Source organism: Eucyclogobius newberryi, unplaced genomic scaffold (assembly GCF_026437365.1).
Source record: "Eucyclogobius newberryi isolate DKJ021-1_F unplaced genomic scaffold, fEucNew1.0.hap1 SCAF_7, whole genome shotgun sequence".
Lineage (NCBI taxonomy): Eukaryota > Metazoa > Chordata > Actinopteri > Gobiiformes > Gobiidae > Eucyclogobius > Eucyclogobius newberryi.
The window spans coordinates 18352094-18371147 of NW_027316389.1; the positions used below are offsets into that span (position 1 = coordinate 18352094).

At 41.8% G+C, this 19054-nt stretch overlaps 1 protein-coding gene across 1 annotated transcript; it reads right to left on the minus strand.

Moving 5' to 3' along the window:
* Positions 1 to 608: 608 nt before the first annotated feature.
* Positions 609 to 18752, minus strand: samtor (S-adenosylmethionine sensor upstream of mTORC1). Its single transcript, XM_072435190.1, has 5 exons — positions 18517 to 18752; positions 13516 to 13657; positions 11533 to 11661; positions 9899 to 10013; positions 609 to 8808 (listed from the first exon to the last, which is right to left on the minus strand). The coding sequence occupies exons 1-5, from the start codon at positions 18677 to 18679 to the stop codon at positions 8176 to 8178; spliced, it is 1182 nt and encodes a 393-aa protein (XP_072291291.1). The 5' UTR covers positions 18680 to 18752; the 3' UTR covers positions 609 to 8175.
* Positions 18753 to 19054: the final 302 nt, after the last annotated feature.

Sequence of the window (19054 nt, forward strand, 5' to 3'; positions counted from 1 at the left end):
AGATGCGATGGATCCGTCGCGCTATTAAACAAACGCACGTGTGTGTTGTATCAGTCCGCACGGGGGTGTGCGCATGCGCACTTCCGCCTGCGTTCTCAAATTGCCGAAAAATCGTCCATTGCGCCTTTAAAAAAAAAAAAGAGCTAAATATGTGTACAAAGTTATCTAATGTCATAATGCAGTTCTCTTCTACAGACACTACCAGCCCATTGTCAATATACCAATTCATAATAATAGATTGGATTTATGTAGCACTTTTTGGACACTCCACCTTTCACACTGTAGCCAGAAGCCACAGCTGCCCTGGGGTAAAACTGACAGAAGAGAGGCTGCACCACATACATACAGGCAGGATTGGCACCGCCCTTTTTTCATATCTCTTCTGCGCAAAGAATTAAAGAAGATTTAAGAGTGAATTAAGATGTATCTCCTTTATGTGCTCCGCTCCACTACACGGAAATACGGTTTAGAAAATGAATACAGATTTAATACTTATGCAGGCGGCTTTCACTTCCTGGCAGTTAGTGTCAGTGAAAGTCGACTCTGCCATTTCCCCAAAGCAGCTGGTTCAGTCATAATACATTAAATAAAACACACAAGAGACAAGATTTTGATTACATTCATTTATAAAATAGAGAAATACAACCATCCTAAAAGCACACATTGTTCTGCGCTGGTGAGTGACAAAACCATTTCATGCCATGGACTAAAGAAACAGTGGAAGACAATGCACCAGATGATCACCAAAAACCTAATTGAACACTTTGAATTGAAATGTACTATGGCAACGTCAAGTAAGAAATGCTTTGTGTCGCTACCGTAAGACAAACCAGAGCCAGGGAATCACAGAGGATGCTATAGATCGTCATCAGATCTTGTGACGTGGAACCAGGAGTGTTTGAAGAGACCCATTGTGAGGTATAAAGACCAAACGCTAATATTTCTAGCACCTTTCACTACTATTGCACTATCTAGAAATACATTTACACGTTTTACCCTAAACACAAACAAAGAATATTGCTGAAAATAATGTCAAGCGCCCGATGAATTCACAAGAGATACAATTGAGATCATGTTTATGCTTTCTGTAAGAAGCTAAATATGGTTAAACAAAAACAGGAAATGCAAAAGTGTGGAAAGATAAGATAAGATAAGATATAAACAACCCATTTCAATATCTCGTCGAAAGAAACATTTAGAAAGATTGTGCGAGTAGTTCAAAAATGTGTGAATCGCTGATGGAGAACAGAATTTGGCGCAGTCTCCGGGATCTAAAAGTCTCCACAAAATGTACCAAAGTCTCTGTTATTAGTGGAAGGCAGTGCATTTCAAAATGGCCTCGAGTTAAACTTGGCGATGCCCAAAGCACGCCGCCACCGTACGTGAACTGAAACGTGACAAGCCCGTTAGCAACATTGAGTACGACTATCAAGGCACCTTCGTACGACCGTTTCAACGTAAGAAAACAATCTGGGATCGACGGGTTAAAGTGCCGTCTTCCTTCACTCACTCGGGTCCGATTCACACGCCGACATCGTTTGGGCAGGCGGCGTTTTTGTTTTGTTTTCGAGCGGATGCCCAATGTTGCAGGGGTTCTCAAACTGTGGCTCAAGTACAGCTTGCGGTAGTCGAAAGTGTGGTCAAGCGGTCCGGAAAGACGCGTATTGGTTTAGACCCGGTTGAGTCCTAGACACGTCTCCAAACCAGGACCAGAACATGTTCAGAACGGGTTTACAGACGGACCAAACTGGGCTCTTTGAACACAGCTTTAGATCTTTAATCCAATTTAGTCCCGGTTTGAGTTTATTGGACTATTATTAGAGGTTGCTAATTTGTTATTTTGCCATTATTCCCTCCAGCTAAGGTCCAGACCAAGCTGAGACCAAGATCTGGAGATTGGTCTTCATAAAATATAACAACTTTGATTAAGTGCACTGATTAAATATATGTAATTGTATAGACGGTACATTGAATTGATCCCGTTTCAGTTCTTTTTAAACTTTATTGAAGTCACGCAGTGTTTTATGCCCAGTTTAATCCTGGTGTAGACTTGGTTCGATCCCGGTTCCTGGTTTATTTCCGGGTTTAATCACAAATTCAGCCCCAGTTTTGATGGTGTCAAACATGTGGCGCAAGTTTGAACAACACGGCTTAAGTCTGGACCTAGTTTAGGCAAAATTCAGATTCCTGTGTGTCCGTTACTTGGCAAATTCCTGGTTAATGTGCTGCGTTTTTTGTCTATAAACAGCCCAATAATACTGTACATTTAAAAGATAGTACTTGCCGTGATCGGTTTGAGAGCCCCTGCGTTTTGAACACACTATGCTTCACGTTATCTACAACCGTTTTAGTCACAAACACATTCACCGGTGCAAAAGTCTTCAGTCAAGAGAGAGCAGACATGTAAAAAGAGCAGGAAGGGAGTCTGTCATATGTGCTCATGTATTGCGACACACTGTAGTACGGGAGTGTGATAGCCTCAGTAACAACAACTACCTCGTCCATGCACGCATTCCGAATAAAGGCACGTTCATAAAAGTAAACTACCGCTCGTCATTCTACATGGTGTCAGAAGTGACCCGGACTATCGCCGTGCAACGAGACGTTTGAAGAGGATCCGGCGCCATGGCTAAGTTTGATCCACCCGCAAACTTTTCCTTTGATAAGCCTACGGAATGGCCGGACTGGAAACAGCGGTTTGAGCGATACAGGATCGCCACTGAACTTAATAAAGAAGAGGGAGCAGTGCAGGTGAGCGGCCTGATCTATGCCATGGGCGCTGAAGCAGAGAATATTTTCAAGTCATTCACGTTCGCTGCAGACGAGGACCGTGATGACATTAAGATTCTATTGGCGAAGTTTGAGGAGTACTTCTTCCCCCAGAGGAAAGTGATACACGAGAGAGCGTGTTTTCACCAGCGTGTTCCGAGCTCGTGGCGGGAATTTTAGATAAAGAAATCTCACGCGAAGTGCAGCCGAAGTCAGACCTCACATTACCACTCACGATACAAAATGTGAGGCAGTCGAAGGAGGTCGCAGCTCAAGTAAGCCTGCAAGGAGACGCAGCAGCGGCTGTACAGGGGGCGCGGCACAAAGACAAGGCAAGTCAAAAGGTGGGAAGGAAATGGGCCAATGACAAAAAGTGTGGCACATGTGGGCTCTTAAAACATGTGCCCAGCTTCAAATGCTACATGTCATAATTGTCACAAAATGAGACACTGGGCCAGAGTGTGTCGTAGGGGCAGGTCAGTGAATTAAGTCACAGAGAACGAAAATAGTGAACGGACCATCTTCCTAGGCTCAGTCAGCAAAATGAGAGAGAAAAATGAGTGGACTGTACTTCTCCATGTAGATTCTGCCCAGGTTGAATGTAAAATCGTCAGAGAAGCCGATGTAAATGTAATGAATGAAGACACTTTCCACACAGTCGCCCCTGAAAAAGCACTACAACATCTTCCCCTGGATAGCCCAGGTGGAGAACTATTGTGTCTTGGTTGTTTTGATGTGGCTGTATATTACAAAAGCGAAATGGACCTGTGAATATTTGTGTTTTCGTGCACCACCGGAGACTATAACGTGCAATCTATAACTTTTTGAGCTAAAGTTGTGCAAAAAGGAGACGTGAACTGTAGAGGATCCATCTCGATTGACCAAAATTGAGTTGTTACGGTTAAAAATTCAAGACATCTTCAATGTATCCCCCGCCCCATCAACAGCGTTTCCGAGTACGACCGGAACACAGCACAATTTAGGAAGATGGAAGATGATCAGACTCAGAAAAAAAGAAAAGAAAAAGACTGCACTATTTCACGCATTTGCACTGTTTATTCAGTTATGTCACCGATTATGGTCCGCTGCTAATGTGAATAAGCTGGAATAAGCTTTTTATTGCATTTTTGGTTTGGGGAGGTTACATCAAAAGGGGGAGAAAAGGAAAGTTCAAAATGTTGGCATGTAGTTGTTATTTTTAGTGTGTGTAAATTACTGATACATTTGATAACTTAATCCGGACATTGGCACGCACACAAACCGATGCCGACCATCAACCACTAAAAGGCAACAAGATTCCTATTACATTATTATGACATAATCCCAACAATATACCCAATATTACCCCTAATAGTTAATAATGATGTTCATCCAAATCATTTAAATGGAGGCAGAGCACCTACAAAGAATGTCACAGTCAGAAATGGAGCTCTTTTACAATAATAATCATGGGTTATTGTGCATCTTTTGCTTTCGACATGACTTTTAAAGTGCATTTCCTTAAAGTTGCATGATGTAACCTTTCTGGAGACAAGCAGGTGGCACCGCTAGGCCAAGTTACAGGTCAGATCTGTGGAGAGGCAACCACGCTCACAGCATCCCAGCCCTACGTACGTAATTTTGTTATATTTGTACAGTTTTTAAATCGTAGCCTGTGACGAACTTTGTGAATTCAGTCTGGGAAAAGTGCTACGTTAATAAAATGTACTGACAAAAACTTTAAGATGCATGGTTTTTCAAGGTGTTTTTGACCAATAAAAACACCCAAATAAATGTAAGATAAGATTAGTTTAATGCCATACCGAGTAAACCAGGGGTGTCAAACATGTGCATCCCGCCAGCCGAACATTTCTTATTTATATTCATTAATTTCCTATAGATACGAGTTTTAATCGCTAAAACTACAAGTCCCACAATCTTTTGCAGCAGCTTTGTAGCATCCGGATTGCAGCACCCCCCCAGCGCAAGTGCAGAGGTCTGAGCGAGGAAAGAGACGTGTGGTTTTGGGAAACAGTGGAAGAAAGAAAGGAGACGGTTTTGTGGATGTTAGAGCAGCGCTAAAAGTGGCGATAATGTGAAGCTAACAACAAGGAAACAAACAAACATCCAAACCAGTGCAAAACTTGGAAAGATCCGGAGCCACAGGTAAAAACACAGGTCAGAGTGTAATAAAGTATGACCATGACAGAGTGAGTGAAGCTGCTGTGAGCACTCATTTCATTCACTACATGAATAATTTGTCACCAAGATAAGCTTAAACTGTAAAAAATAGTGAGCTCATAGTGTGTGTTATCATTTCATATCAGAAATAATATCACAAGTCCATGTTTCTATTCCTGCTGCGGATGCATGAATATGGACTTTCACTTGCTGCAGATTTGTGCAACAGTGTCCATAGAACTTTTACTACGCTATATAAAGCTATTTATGGCTTTATTTTTTACGTTATGTTCGGCCCGCGGCCCAAAATTAGTTCGACACCCCTTCCCCAAACCGTCCAGAAAAGTTACATAGTGCATCTTTGATTACAAGGGATCATATCTTCTACCTAAAAAACGTTTTACCAATCGTGTTTTTACAGTTTCAAATGTGTAAATGATGAATATATCTGCGAATCAGAGTTTAAAAAAGTTGAATAGAGAGATAGATACGTGATAAAAAGTTCAAAATGCTGAGGTTTTAATATATGAAAAGACAACAACACCTAGTCAACACTGTACCAATGCGCAAATTAGTAATGTTTAAAAACAAGTCGTATTTCTTCTACTGAAAATGCTACAATCATCACAGTTAATCTGATCAAAAATAATACGCACAAAGCAATCAAGATGCCGAAGAGATCAAATGGCTACACCCGACGACACTACGTTTTTCAGAGGAAAGAGAAGGAGAGAGAAAGAGAGAAAGAGAGAGGCTTTTCTTTGTAAACTCAAAGCACGACCAGAGTTCAGGAGGTGTCGAGGAGTTGCATGAAAGAAGCTAGTAATGCGTTTCATTCGAGTTGCTCCAGTGCAATCCAGCGAGATGTGGCTTTTAACGACCTTTTAGTCTCGCGCAAAACGCTGTGCACACGACTGGAATAAGGTCATTTACTTTGAACTAATCGCAGATGTTGGAGTTGATTGGCAAAACCGAAGCTGAGGTTTTTCCTTTTGATATCATCATCATCATCATCATCATCATCATCATCATCATCATCATCATCATCATCATCATCATCATCATCATCATCATCATCTACATAAATTAACAGAATAGTTGAGAGAAGCTTATTCCCCCCCCCCCAGTGGCCCTTTTGTTTTTGCAAATGATCGCTGATGTTAAATCACGTTTCCCAGTCTTGTGGACCCAACATTGCGCCTCGTGTCGTTCGCCATTAAGCGTTCACATCTCCGTGACGACAGTAAGACACGTGCTAGTACTTTTACGTTTCTATGCGAGACGGAGACGTTTAATGCAATAGTTTCCCATGAACAGAGGAAAACGGTGGACGCCAAAGCCTAAATTTAGCTTGTACAGACTAAAACAAACAGTAATAATAAAGCGTTATTACAATTCATGCTTTTTGCTTGACACAGTATCATAAATATTAAAAGAAGTTACTTTATTTAATACGCCGTAAACAGCCGGTTGTAGCGTGTAGAAGAGGGTAGAATCTAAAGCATTCTGGTTGAATTAAAAGTCCTTGCAAATTAAAGATAAAGGATGTTCATTTGTATCAGACCCTCTTTGACACACAACAGAGAAAGATGTTTTTTGGTATTTTAAAGTAAGTGTTTGTTGCATCTTTTACGATTTCTGGACCCTGAAGTGCTCTCGAGTATTGTTTTTTAACTTTTTAACATTTAATTTGTCAAATCAGTCCTTTGGTGATTAATCGAGGCAATAAGTGACATATTTACTTCCAAAATTGTATTCAGTAAGTATTGTATTAACTCAACCTCGTACAAACCTGTGAGAAACGCCGCTGTGGTATAAACTTTATCCGATCGGTCGACAAAACCCCTCGGGTTGTGATCTGGCCCTCATTCCAACAGTCGGTGTGCACAGCCATTTTGTTTACAGACACTAAAAAGGCCTATAGTGAGCGCCTGTCACTTTAGCTTATATTAAAATCATCTGAATACACATTGTAGACAGGCTTTCGTTAAGAGCAGAGTGTACGACGTTTGTCCCCCCCCCCCCCCCCCAAACTCTTTACAAAAAACTAGTTATTTATCAAAATATATCCATCTTAAGTGGTAACTGCTTGGTGACGTGTGTGGGCTTTTGATATGAGGAAAAACTACTGTAAATGTCTTTTTTTTTTTTTTTCTTTGTGCAAACTGCATCGCGTTTAGGAGCCGGAGCAGTCGGATAGATGCAGCAGTAGATTTGGCAGCGCAGCAGACGAGAGTTTGGTGGTTCTTCATTGGTGCAGGACGGCACGGGTCGGGTCGTGGGTAGAAGGGTACGAAATGTCCCGTTGGAAAAAAAAGTGTAGTTTGTGGTCCATATATGGCCCCATCAAATAATTACAGTCTACGATAAGATTAAACTACTTTACGCCACCGACTCAGGAACTCTAAAGCCGCAAAATGGTTGAGTCAAACGCTTAATCGCGAGTTGGGATCTGAAAATTGTCACCGACGTTAATAATCTGCTCACATTTCCTTGCGGCTACATTAAAATAACACAAAGAAATCCCCACTATTGCCAAGTACATGGGATAGACACTGGGCCCCAAAATATATGATATTATTTATTGAACGATGAGTCGATAAAGTACTTATTGCGACAGGTTAAGTTTTAGAATATGAATAAACCTTTTTTTTCTGTCAGTAATTGTTCTGTTGTTTTAGTCGGGGAGTTTTACTGTGAAATAAGTTGTGATTAAAATATTCAGGAACAGGATCAATTAAGTACATCTTAACCCTGGCATTCTGTAAAGGTAAAAGGTTCAAATGATTTTCCAATAAAGCAACTAAATGTGGGTCTGATTGTGATTTTTCTATTTTTGTTTTGATATGAGGATTCTGTTCAAAGTTGGCATTTTAAACGTGTCCAGGAGAATCGCCCAAAAGCCTGAAATATGAACTGACAAATGAAAGCAAGCGAGAATAAAATTTGCTCATGAAGAACACAATTTTATGTTTTTTCCCCTTTTCCAACTACATTTTTGGCAAACGTAATAATTTAGCAAGCATGTTTTCCCAAGTTATACTTAGTATGTTCCATTGTAAAATAAATAAGTACTTTCACTTGCCCAGTATAAATAATTATCAAACAAAACTGGTTGAATATGTGCGAAGGTTAGTTGGTTATAAAAAAAAACATAAAAACCTACTTCGTTGACCCAACCCGTACCATCTCGACTAATGAAAACCTGCCTTTAGCTTCACGCACAGACAACGGCCAGCATCCGCTTTAGCTTTGGAGCAAAACCGGGTCTTCGAACTCGTGAAACCCGGGCACGGAGCTGCTCTGGCTCTCCCCCGAGTCCGAATCGTACGGCGTCTCCGGCAGTTCGCTAAATCCCCACGCCACCTGATCGTCCTCGAACTCGGAGCGAGCGTAGACGGGGACGTCAGAGCCTTCTTCCTCCTCGTTCGCGTTAAAGTCTTGCGGGATGTAGAGCATTTCCGGGTAATTTCGTGACACTAAATCGCTGGTGGTCGCGACGGCGACCTTCCGGAACGCTATGAGGTGCATGTGCGAATACTTGACGTACTTGTAGCGCTTGAAGCCGAGGGATTCGACCGCGACGCGCCAGCTCCGCATCATGAGCGCGTGGCGGTTTTGGTGGGACGAATCGGGCGTGATGATCAGGAGGAGGCCGTGCAGCTCCAGCAACTCGTGCGCCTTTTTGCAGCAGATCCAGCGCTGGTACGGCGAGGGGAAGTAGGACAGGAGCAGCGAGAAGACGACCACGTGGAAGAGCTGAGCGGGGAGCGAGTCGATGGGGCTGTGGAGCTGACGCAGGAACGCCTCCACCGCGTCCCGGGACAACTGCAGCGGAGGCTGCAGCTGGAGGTTCAGGAAGTCGCACTTGTGAACGCTCTGGAGAAAGAGAGAAAGTAATATACCTTTACTAAATCTACAATCACAACTGGTGTGAACTCCATTAGTCCTACAGGTCCGTATTATTTTTAAATCTTTTTTTATTTTATTAATTCAATTATTGATTTTCTTTATAAAAGGTGCCATAATATATATTCTTTCTCTCGCTCTCTCGTGCTCTCTCGTGCTCTCTCGTGCTCTCTCGTGCTCTCTCGTGCTCTCTCGTGCTCTCTCGTGCTCTCTCGTGCTCTCTCGTGCTCTCTCGTGCTCTCTCGTGCTCTCTCGTGCTCTCTCGTGCTCTCTCTCGCTCTCTCTCGCTCTCTCGTGCTCTCTCTCGCTCTCTCGTGCTCTCTCTCGCTCTCTCTCGCTCTCTCTCGCTCTCTCTCTGTAATGGCCTGTAATTAGGACTCTCGAGCTCTCGCGCTCTCGCTCCAAATTACAGGCCATTACATCTGCTGTGTTTAAAATATTCAAGGGGGAAGCACAAATAACCAAACAACTAAATAAAAAGTACTACATAAAAGTAATTGTGATTGTAGAAGTACCTGCTGCTTATATTCAGGTGCGCTCAATAGTCCGAATTTTACGGTACGGTTTAAATTAAACTGAGCAGAAATGTATGTAGTGGATAAGAAATAATTCCAATTCTTATATCGGAGTAAGGAAGACAACATAAGGAGCACTGCAATATTCTTTTCAAACAAGGGTATTCTTCTTCTTTTTATTTGAAGCAGTTTTATTATGCAGTTATGCTCGCCCAGTAAACCAAACAAGCCGTCAAGTCAGCGTTTCTAAATCTCTGCTGCACAAAACTGAAACTTTCTGATCCTCTTTTTTTCCCCACGCGGTTTCACCCACATGTGAGTCACACTCGACCGTGTGTTTGCTCAAAGGCACAGAGTCATCCGCTGCACAGGAAACCTCCCTATCAACAACTTCAGCAAAAAACGCTTCAAGTTAAAAGTTGTAGTATAGTTGTATTGTTTGGTAAAATTGGCAGATAGGTTTCTTGAATGTGAAAAAAACATCTTAATAGTATAATGTTTTAAATGAGTATCTAATGAATATAATGAGGAATGTAAAAACGCACCTCGACGGCTGGCACAATGTCGATCCCGACTGTGAGGAACTCGTCAAACTTGAGGAAAGGGTTAAAGCAGCTGCCCACGTCCAGCAGGCGCATCCTCCCGATCGGAGCGGCTCGACTGGACACAATACAAGGCATTTAGAACCAAGACAATGCATTGAACACACAAGCTTTATAAAAGGGGTATTTTATTCATTCGCCATCACGTGTTATTAACTTCCACATCGATTATTCCAGTTTTTTTCCCCTTGTTTTGAGTCGTGGCACACTTTTTAAGTTTAAGATGCATAGCGCCTAAAGATGTGGTACTGAATGTGGTACTGAATGAGGAGAGTAATGTCCGTGCCTCGTCTGCCTCGGTCTGTGCAATTTGGCAATGGTGTTTTTTGGAGCAAAATTTTGCTCGGGACACACCAAAACTGTAAATCATTCACTTAAGCCCACGTGTGAATCTATGAACTCTACGATCCATGAACGAACCAGGACCCAACCAGGACCCAACCAGGACCCAACCAGGACAGAACTAGGACCCAACCAGGACCCAACCAGGACCCAACCAGGACAGAACTAGGATCCAACCAGGATCCTGGTAGATCCAACCAGGACCCAACCAGGACAGAACTAGGACAGAACTAGGACAGAACCAGGACGACTAAACTAGGAACACTGAACCAGGACTAAACCAGGACTAAACCAGGACTAAACCAGGACTAAACCAGGACTAAACCAGGACTAAACCAGGACTAAACCAGGACTAAACCAGGACTAAACCAGGACCAGACCAGGACCAGACCGGGACCGAACCAGTACAGACCTAGGACAGACCTAGGACAGAACTAGGACAGAACTAGGACAGAACTAGGACAGAACTAGGACAGAACTAGGACCAACCAGAAGGACTAAAGCAGGAGGACTGAACCAGGACCAAACCAGGAGGACTAAACCAGGAGGACTAAACCAGGTCTAAACCAGGTCCAAACCAGGAGGACTAAACCAGGTCCAAACCAGGAGGACTAAACCAGGACCAAACCAGGAGGACTAAACCAGGACCAAACCAGGAGGACTAAACCAGGACCAAACCAGGAGGACTAAACCAGGACCAAACCAGGACCGAACCAGGAGGACTAAACTAGGACTAAACCAGAACCAAACCAGGAGGACTAAACCAAGACCAAACCAGGAGGACTAAACCAAGACCAAACCAGGAGGACTAAACCAAGACCAAACCAGGAGGACTAAACCAAGACCAAACCAGGAGGACTAAACCAGGACCAAACCAGGAGGACTAAACCAAGACCAAACCAGGACCAAACCAGGAGGACTAAACCAGGACCAAACCAAGACCAAACCAGGACCAAACCAGGAGGACTAAACCAGAACCAAACCAGGATGACTAAACCAGAACCAAACCAGGAGGACTAAACCAGGACCAAACCAGGAGGACTAAACCAGGACTTTTAAGAACCAGGAACAGTCCCGGGAACTCCTGAAGTGTGAAAACGCATGATAACGCATGATAACGCATGATAACGCATGATAACGCATGATAACGCATGATAACGCATGATAACGCATGATAACGCATGATAACGCATGATAACGCATGATAACGCATGATAACGCATGATAACTCGTACCTGGGGACAGAGCTGTGACTCGGGGCGTTGTCCGTCGCCGAGGTCAGTCCCAGAGAAGCAGCTGCACTTTTCTCGTCCTTCACAATCATCCTTTTCATCCCTCCATCCAAAAAGTACTCCTGACACACACTGCAGGGAAAACAAGTCACACAAAACAAACACATTATATATAAGAGGTGTTTTAACACTCTTGATGCTCAATCAAGGTTTTCGTAGGTCTTTCCTTCCTGCTGCTGTCAGACTTTATAACAAACACTGTTAGTCCTGAACACTCGCAATACTGACCTAACCTATTACTGATGTGCAATTCTGTCATATGTGCAATTCCGTCATATGTGCAATTACTGTTGGAATTCAGGTGCAATTACTGTGAAATTCATGTGCAATCCATGTGCCGTCGTGACACCTATTCATGTGCAATTACTGTCGTGATCACATGCAATGGTATTTATGCATTTATTTATTTATTTGTCTATGGGAGTTTTTATTTATAGGAGATCTTCTACTGAAAGTGTTTTTCGATTCAAATTTCAAGAATCGATTCGATTCCGATTTTTACGTTTCAAAATCGTTTTTTTTTTCGATTTCTCAGATCCCATCCGATTCGCTCTGATTTCGATCTGATTTCCGATTCAATCCGATTTCGATTCGATCCGGGGGTTAATGTTATTAAAAATGTATTTGAACCGTTTCCTTCACTTCATGACCGTAACATATAAGCAACATATTAAAACTAGTATTATATCAATATTAAACAGCAACATCTTACAAGTATTGGTAGTTACTGATAGAAGACTGATGAAAAAGTTAAGGGTCAATCTACCTTCAAGAAAGATAATCCAGGAGTCCTGAATTATCTTTCTAGAAGGTAGATTGAAGTTCACTGAGGGAAATGTAGAAAATAATTTAAATAAAAAAAAAAAAAAAAAAAAAAAAAAAAATCGATCTTTGGACGTACGAATCGATAATCGGTCATTAATATGCGAATCGATTAAAAATCGGAAAATAGATTATTTCAACCCAGCTCTAATAAAAATCAAAGGAATACAGGCTTTCACAGACATGATCACATTTTAAACTCTGAAAACTCTAACTTTGATTCAATTGTTTACATCTATTATCTAAGTAATTAAACAATTCTACAATTAATCAGAACTGTGCCAGTAAATGTCTTGGTTGAGGTTGAATTATGACACAAAAAGAAAGAAAAACAATGGTAAAAATGAACCGTAACTGCACAGAAATATTGCTCTAATATGTTTTGAGTTTCTAAGATTTTTGAAGATTTCACTGCAAGTTTGAGTTATTTTTTTTTCCAACACTTTTTTTTCTTAAGCATTAACAATTCACAATATTATAATGTCCCGGCCTTAATGTATTTAATCTGCCAAAAGAAAAACAAAGACTTTACAGAGCCAAATATAGAATATTAAATACAGTACATTTGATTTGCATACATTCAGTTTGTCGCAATATTGATTATGCAGCCCGAAACAACAAACTGGGGATGTCAGGATTATTAGGTTAAATGGATAATCGTGATTATTTCGGTAAATTTTTATATATATATATAAAATGATAAAAAAATCATAATTGTGACATTTTTAGAAGAAAAAATATGTTTTTTTTTAATTCAATGTATAGAAAAGTGTAAATTTTCAAACTAAATTAAGTATTTTTTAGTTCAATTAAATTTGTCTGAAGTCTTTTACTTAAGCCTTTCCTTAAATAGTGCTTTTTTCATCGTGTCGTTTGTCAAATGAATCATTCAGAGTTGGATTTCATAACGCAGGTCAGTGATGAGCGGTAATGTGTTCAGAAAACAGGAAGGAAAGAACATGTGGGACTTTATTTGGATGTTCTTAATCGCGAATAATGGCGATGTTTATCCTCACAATAACGGTTAAGACTCAAATCTGAAATGGTGACATCGCTACAAACAAAATCCCCCACAGTCCGAAAGCGCCACACGCGGGTTTTCACCTGCGGCACCACTCGATGCGTCCTTCTCCTTCGCACTTCTTGGTCCAGTGGTGGTCGGCGAGGTTCTTCATGGCGTTGGCGTATTCGCTCAGCGTCTGCTCGTCCTCGCAGTGCTCGCGCCAGATCTTATCGAAGTCGCCCACTAAAAAAAAACACCAGAAAAAACATCGTATTGCAGACAATTTACCTCGAGAGGAGAGTTACAGCGACAGATCTTTAACATCATTACCGTATTTTCCGGACTATAAGTCGCACCAGCCAAAAATAATATCACATATAAGTTGCTAGGGAGTATACAAGTATAAATATAAGTATAAGTCGCACCCCGGCTAAAACTATGAAAAAGGGTGCGTCTTATAGTCCAGAAAATACGGTATTTAAGAAGAGCTGTGCGTTTGATGGAATTTTGATTGAGATTTTGACTATTTTTGGTGTAAAATATCAGGATATTTTATTTGTATTTGTTCCTAAATCAAATCGAGACTGATAAATACGGAGGAAACAAGTGACATTTTGTTGTTCGGCTCGTTTCAGTCTTAAATCAACTTATTTTGTCCTTCTTTGAAACTATATTGCAGTAATTGTTTAAAAATACACACTGTAACTTGTCTGGAGAGGACGAGTTTAATGCCTGTGGAGACGAGCAGGTGACAGACACTTTACCAGAAAAGTTACAAACTTTAAGAAGAAAATGTGGTTTCAACTGGTTAAACGTCCTTAAAACATCAATAATTTAATATTCAATTGATTATTTGTGGAACTCTCAAAAGGTTCAAATCAAAAAGTTGCAATGTCTTCTTTTTAAAGCCATTGTATTTCTAAAATAGACATTCAAATATACAAGTAACTTTTGAACAATTACTCACAAACTGCAATGGAAAACAACTTACCAAAGAAATAACACCTTTGTATCATCAAAGACTACAATAAAATAATAATGCACAACAATTAAATAATAAACTACAATCAAATTATACTAAACAATAAAATTATACTAAACAACAATAAAATTATACTAAACTACAATAAAATACTAAAACCATCACAAACATCTACTGCACCTACTTTTTCACGCTGTTCATCCAAAACCAGATCTAGGCAAAACAGACTTCCTCTTTCTAAAGTTACAAAAACAAACACAGTTCCCATTGAACTGGGTTCAGCTCCGCCTCGTTGCCGTGGCGTTCACGGTCCAGAGGCAAACTCCTCGAAAACAACAGCACAATCCCATGACCGTGAATGAACAATGTAAAAAAAGAAAAAACAAACGGGATATCAGATTTGCAGAAACGAAAAGGAGGGTAGACGAGAGGAGGCGGGGCAGACGAGAGGAGGCGGGGCAGACGAGAGGAGGCGCGGCTAGCGAGAGGAGGCGCGGCAGACGAGAGGAGGCGCGGCTAGCGAGAGGAGGCGCGGCAGACGAGAGGAGGCGCGGCTAGCGAGAGGAGGCGCGGCAGACGAGAGGAGGCGCGGCAGACGAGAGGAGGCGCGGCAGACGAGGGGAGGCGGGGCAGACGAGAGGAGGCGCGGCTAGCGAGAGGAGGCGCGGCTAGCGAGAGGAGGCGCGGCTAGCGAGAGGAGGCGCAGCTAGCGAGAGGAGGCGCGGCAGACGAGGGGAGGCGCGGCAGACGAGGGGAGGCGCGGCAGACGAGGGGAGGCGCGGCAGACGAGGGGAGGCGCGGCAGGCGAGGGGAGGCGCGGCAGGCGAGAGGAGGCAGGGCAGGCGAGAGGAGGCAGGGCAGGCGAGAGGAGGCAGGGCAGGCGAGAGGAGGCAGGGCAGGCGAGAGGAGGCAGGGCAGGCGAGAGGAGGCCCGGCAGACGAGAGGAGGCCCGGCAGACGAGAGGAGGCGCGGCAGACGAGAGGAGGCGCGGCAGACGAGCGGAAACTGAGCAGCATGACCAGTAATCAAACTCCACATCATGCCTGAACTATTAACCAATCATGAGGAGGAATCCACTTTCTAATCGAGATGTTTTGGTCTGGGAAAAACAAACTGACCATTTAAAACTACAACTAATCATTTCAGTCAGCTTCCTGTTTTTCACTGTCTACAGCTCATCAATAGCAACTTGTTGTTTGTTTAATGTGTGTTTGGTTTCGCCAGCAATGATTCTCTTGATTTAACGTATTAGTCGTTTAGAGCGCAAACGTCACGCAATGAAAATATGTGGACTAACTTTGACCCAGATGACGCTGAAGTGAATCCTGGTAGAGCACATTTATAGACTAAATTTGTGTTTTCACAGAATTACAGCTCAATTTGAGTCACAAAACTACTTTTCTCAGCTCACGACCTTATGACCTTATGTTCTGGAACATGTACAGACAAGTTAACCATCATGTGATTATTCTGATTTAGTAAATCGATTAGTTGCGATTAATTGGCTGCAGCCCGAGACTGGAGCTTAAATAAATAAAATACAATACAATAAATAATAAATAAAATAAATAAAAATAGAGCAAAATCAGAACGTTGAGTGTAGCGTCTATTATTAAAACTATCAAAAATGACTTCAAAAATAAACATCTGCTGTAATCTTCCAAACAAGGGAATAAAGTGACACGTCTTCCATTTTGTGGTTGATTTTATGATCCATTTATGTTTTAAAATCGATGCCTGAACGTCAACAAAGACATTCACAGGCACAGTTTAGCACACGTCTGATGCATGTTAAAATATCTTCTGAATGTTGCTATAGACCTAAAAATTTGTGGCAATATAAATGCAAGATAGATAGGTTTATAGTTACTGTATTTTCCGGACTTTTTCGCACCTTTTTTCATAGTTTTGGCCGGGGTGCAACTTAATACTTATACTTTTATACTTATACTCCAGAGCGACTTATGTGATATTATTTGTTATTTTCACACATTTTTTGGCTGGTGCAACTTATACAAATAATTATTCCTGCTTTATAGGCAATAGGCCTTCACAAAATCCTACTTCTGAAACGGAGTAGAAGTCTGGTTAAGCCGGACACGATTTGACTGAAATGACATGTACCATACATGCAGTGCTCATTTGTCCATTTCTCAGTAAAGCACTTTCAATTCTCTTTTGTACCGTGTGAAAAAAACAGCGCCATAAACTTTTACTATTGCAGTTTGTTCGAAGGAAGAGGGGATTTTCCCATGACAACAAGAACAGTCCTCACAAAGAAGCCACTGTGGCCTTGTGCAGACTTCGGCAAGTGTAACTCTAATCATTAAATTTAAACATCACAAACATCTCCCGAGACCCTGAGCCTCTCGTCCTCCCGTTTCCTGTGTCTGGGTTTAATATCGCCAGTGCTTTAAGTAACGTTTTACACAAATAATATAAAAGATTACCGACACAAACACAACTCAAGACGGTACACAACAACACTGAAGCGACAGAGGCAGATGAAGCGTTCGGTCAAGTCTCATCCTTTGTAACGTTTTATAATCTTACTCAACAGATGTACTTTTTGACGATTAATATTATGTATCTTTCTGGACTATAAGTCACACCTTTTTTCATAGTTTTGGCCTGGGTGAGACTCATACTTATATTTATACTTATACTCCGGAGCGACTTATGTGATACGAGTTGTTATTTTTACACTTGCAACCGCATTTCATACTCCAGTGCAACTTATATACGTTTTTTTCTTGTCTATTATGCATTTTTTGGCTGGTGCAACTTATACTCCGGTGTGCGACTTATACTCCGGTGTGCGACTTATACTCCGGTGTGCGACTTATACTCCGGTGTGCGACTTATACTCCGGTGTGCGACTTATACTCCGGTGTGCGACTTATACTCCGGTGTGCGACTTATACTCCGGTGTGCGACTTATACTCCGGTGTGCGACTTATACTCCGGTGTGCGACTTATACTCCGGTGTGCGACTTATAGTCCAGAAAATACGGTACTATTATTTTGAGTTTAAAATGATGTTTAAAAAATGTCTAAAAATCTCTAATGTCTTTTATCATCATTGTGTTATTGAGTGTCGAGCCGTTTCCCAAGTATCAAAATCAAAACACTTTTACAACCCTATACATTATGGATATTTAAATTTAAATATATATAAATATATTGAAGTACTGTCAGCAGGTGCAGATGTAAAAATACAATCTATAAGTAGTTCCCTGGTGAAAAAAAGAAGAAGAAATGCCTTTGTAACACTATAGTTCAGCGATGCTCCAGAGCTTTAAAGGATGGTGAATATTTGCATAGTTACAGAGTTACATAATGAAGCTTTAAGTGTTCAACAAGCAGAACGAGGAATGTTCTCGACGTAGATTTGGGAACATTTCAAGTTCCCGAGCTCAATGTTAGCTTCCGTTTGATTCAGCTTTCAAAACTAGAGACGTTTTATAGTTTGATTCCCATTTTCTTTGCAGCACTAGTGTGTAGGTTCAGCTTATTGTCTTTAAATCAAACACACACATCAGCAAATAGAAAAGTTAAAACGCAGTAATTCATGTTTACATAAAAGTGTCAGATTTCAGCATCTAGACTGAGATTAATAGTCTTCTATTCATGAGGGTAAAATGCAGAAGAATCGATGTTTTCTTATTTAGCCTAAAGAACTTCATGTTTGCATTAAAAAGTGGCAAAATCCAGCATTAAGATTGAGATTTATGAAGGAATAATGTAAAGATTATGGTGCATGACAAAAGTGTTATCAATCCAAGCCACTGTCAAGATAAAAAGCCTTAAAGAACTTCATGTTGACAGATTCAAGCATTTAGAGTGAGACTTTTGTCAGAATAAGGCAAAGAAAACGGACTATGGCGCATGACAAAAGTGAGATCGATCAACAGGACATAAAGCTTAACGGTAAAGAAGGCTTCGTCTCTGCAGTAAACAACATCCGTGCAGAAGCTTTAGCGCGGTTAGCATGTGTATTTGCAGCTTTAGCACGGTTAGCATGTACATTTAAATCATTTGTGACAGTGTCTGGCTAAAGCTAACTCGGCGTCGGTGCAGCGGGAGCGGAGTGAGGGGCCCCCACAGCCGCGGCTCTTACCCTCTCTGTATTTCCTACGCAGTTTGCGGTGCACATTTTTCACCAGCCCGGACAGCTTCTCCTGCTCCCGCTTGCACGGCTCCGGCTGCGGGATGGGCACGTAGAACAGCTCCCGGTGGTCCCACTCCGTCTCCCCGGTCTCGACGTTGCCCCCGGGGTCCATCGCACCGAGGCCGCCGACAGGAGCAGCTCGAGCCGCTTCTCTCCGTCTCCCTGCCGCCGCCGCTGCCGCTGCTGCTCCGCCACCGGCGAAAGAAGAGCGTGAAGCGCAACAACGCGGACGCTCATTGGTCCGCGGTGACGAGTACGTTCTGGAAGTGACAGCTCCGTAGCCAATCAGAGCGCAGGAAACGGGGTTCTGTTGCCACGAGCCTCAGGATACGACCGTTTAACAGACACAACAAGACCAATAAAATCATAAAAGTAATGGCAAGATATAATATATAAATGTATTATATATATGACTTAATTGTTATTGTTCGTTTGTATGTATGTATCTATGTATGTATGTATGTATGTATATGTATGTATGCCATTA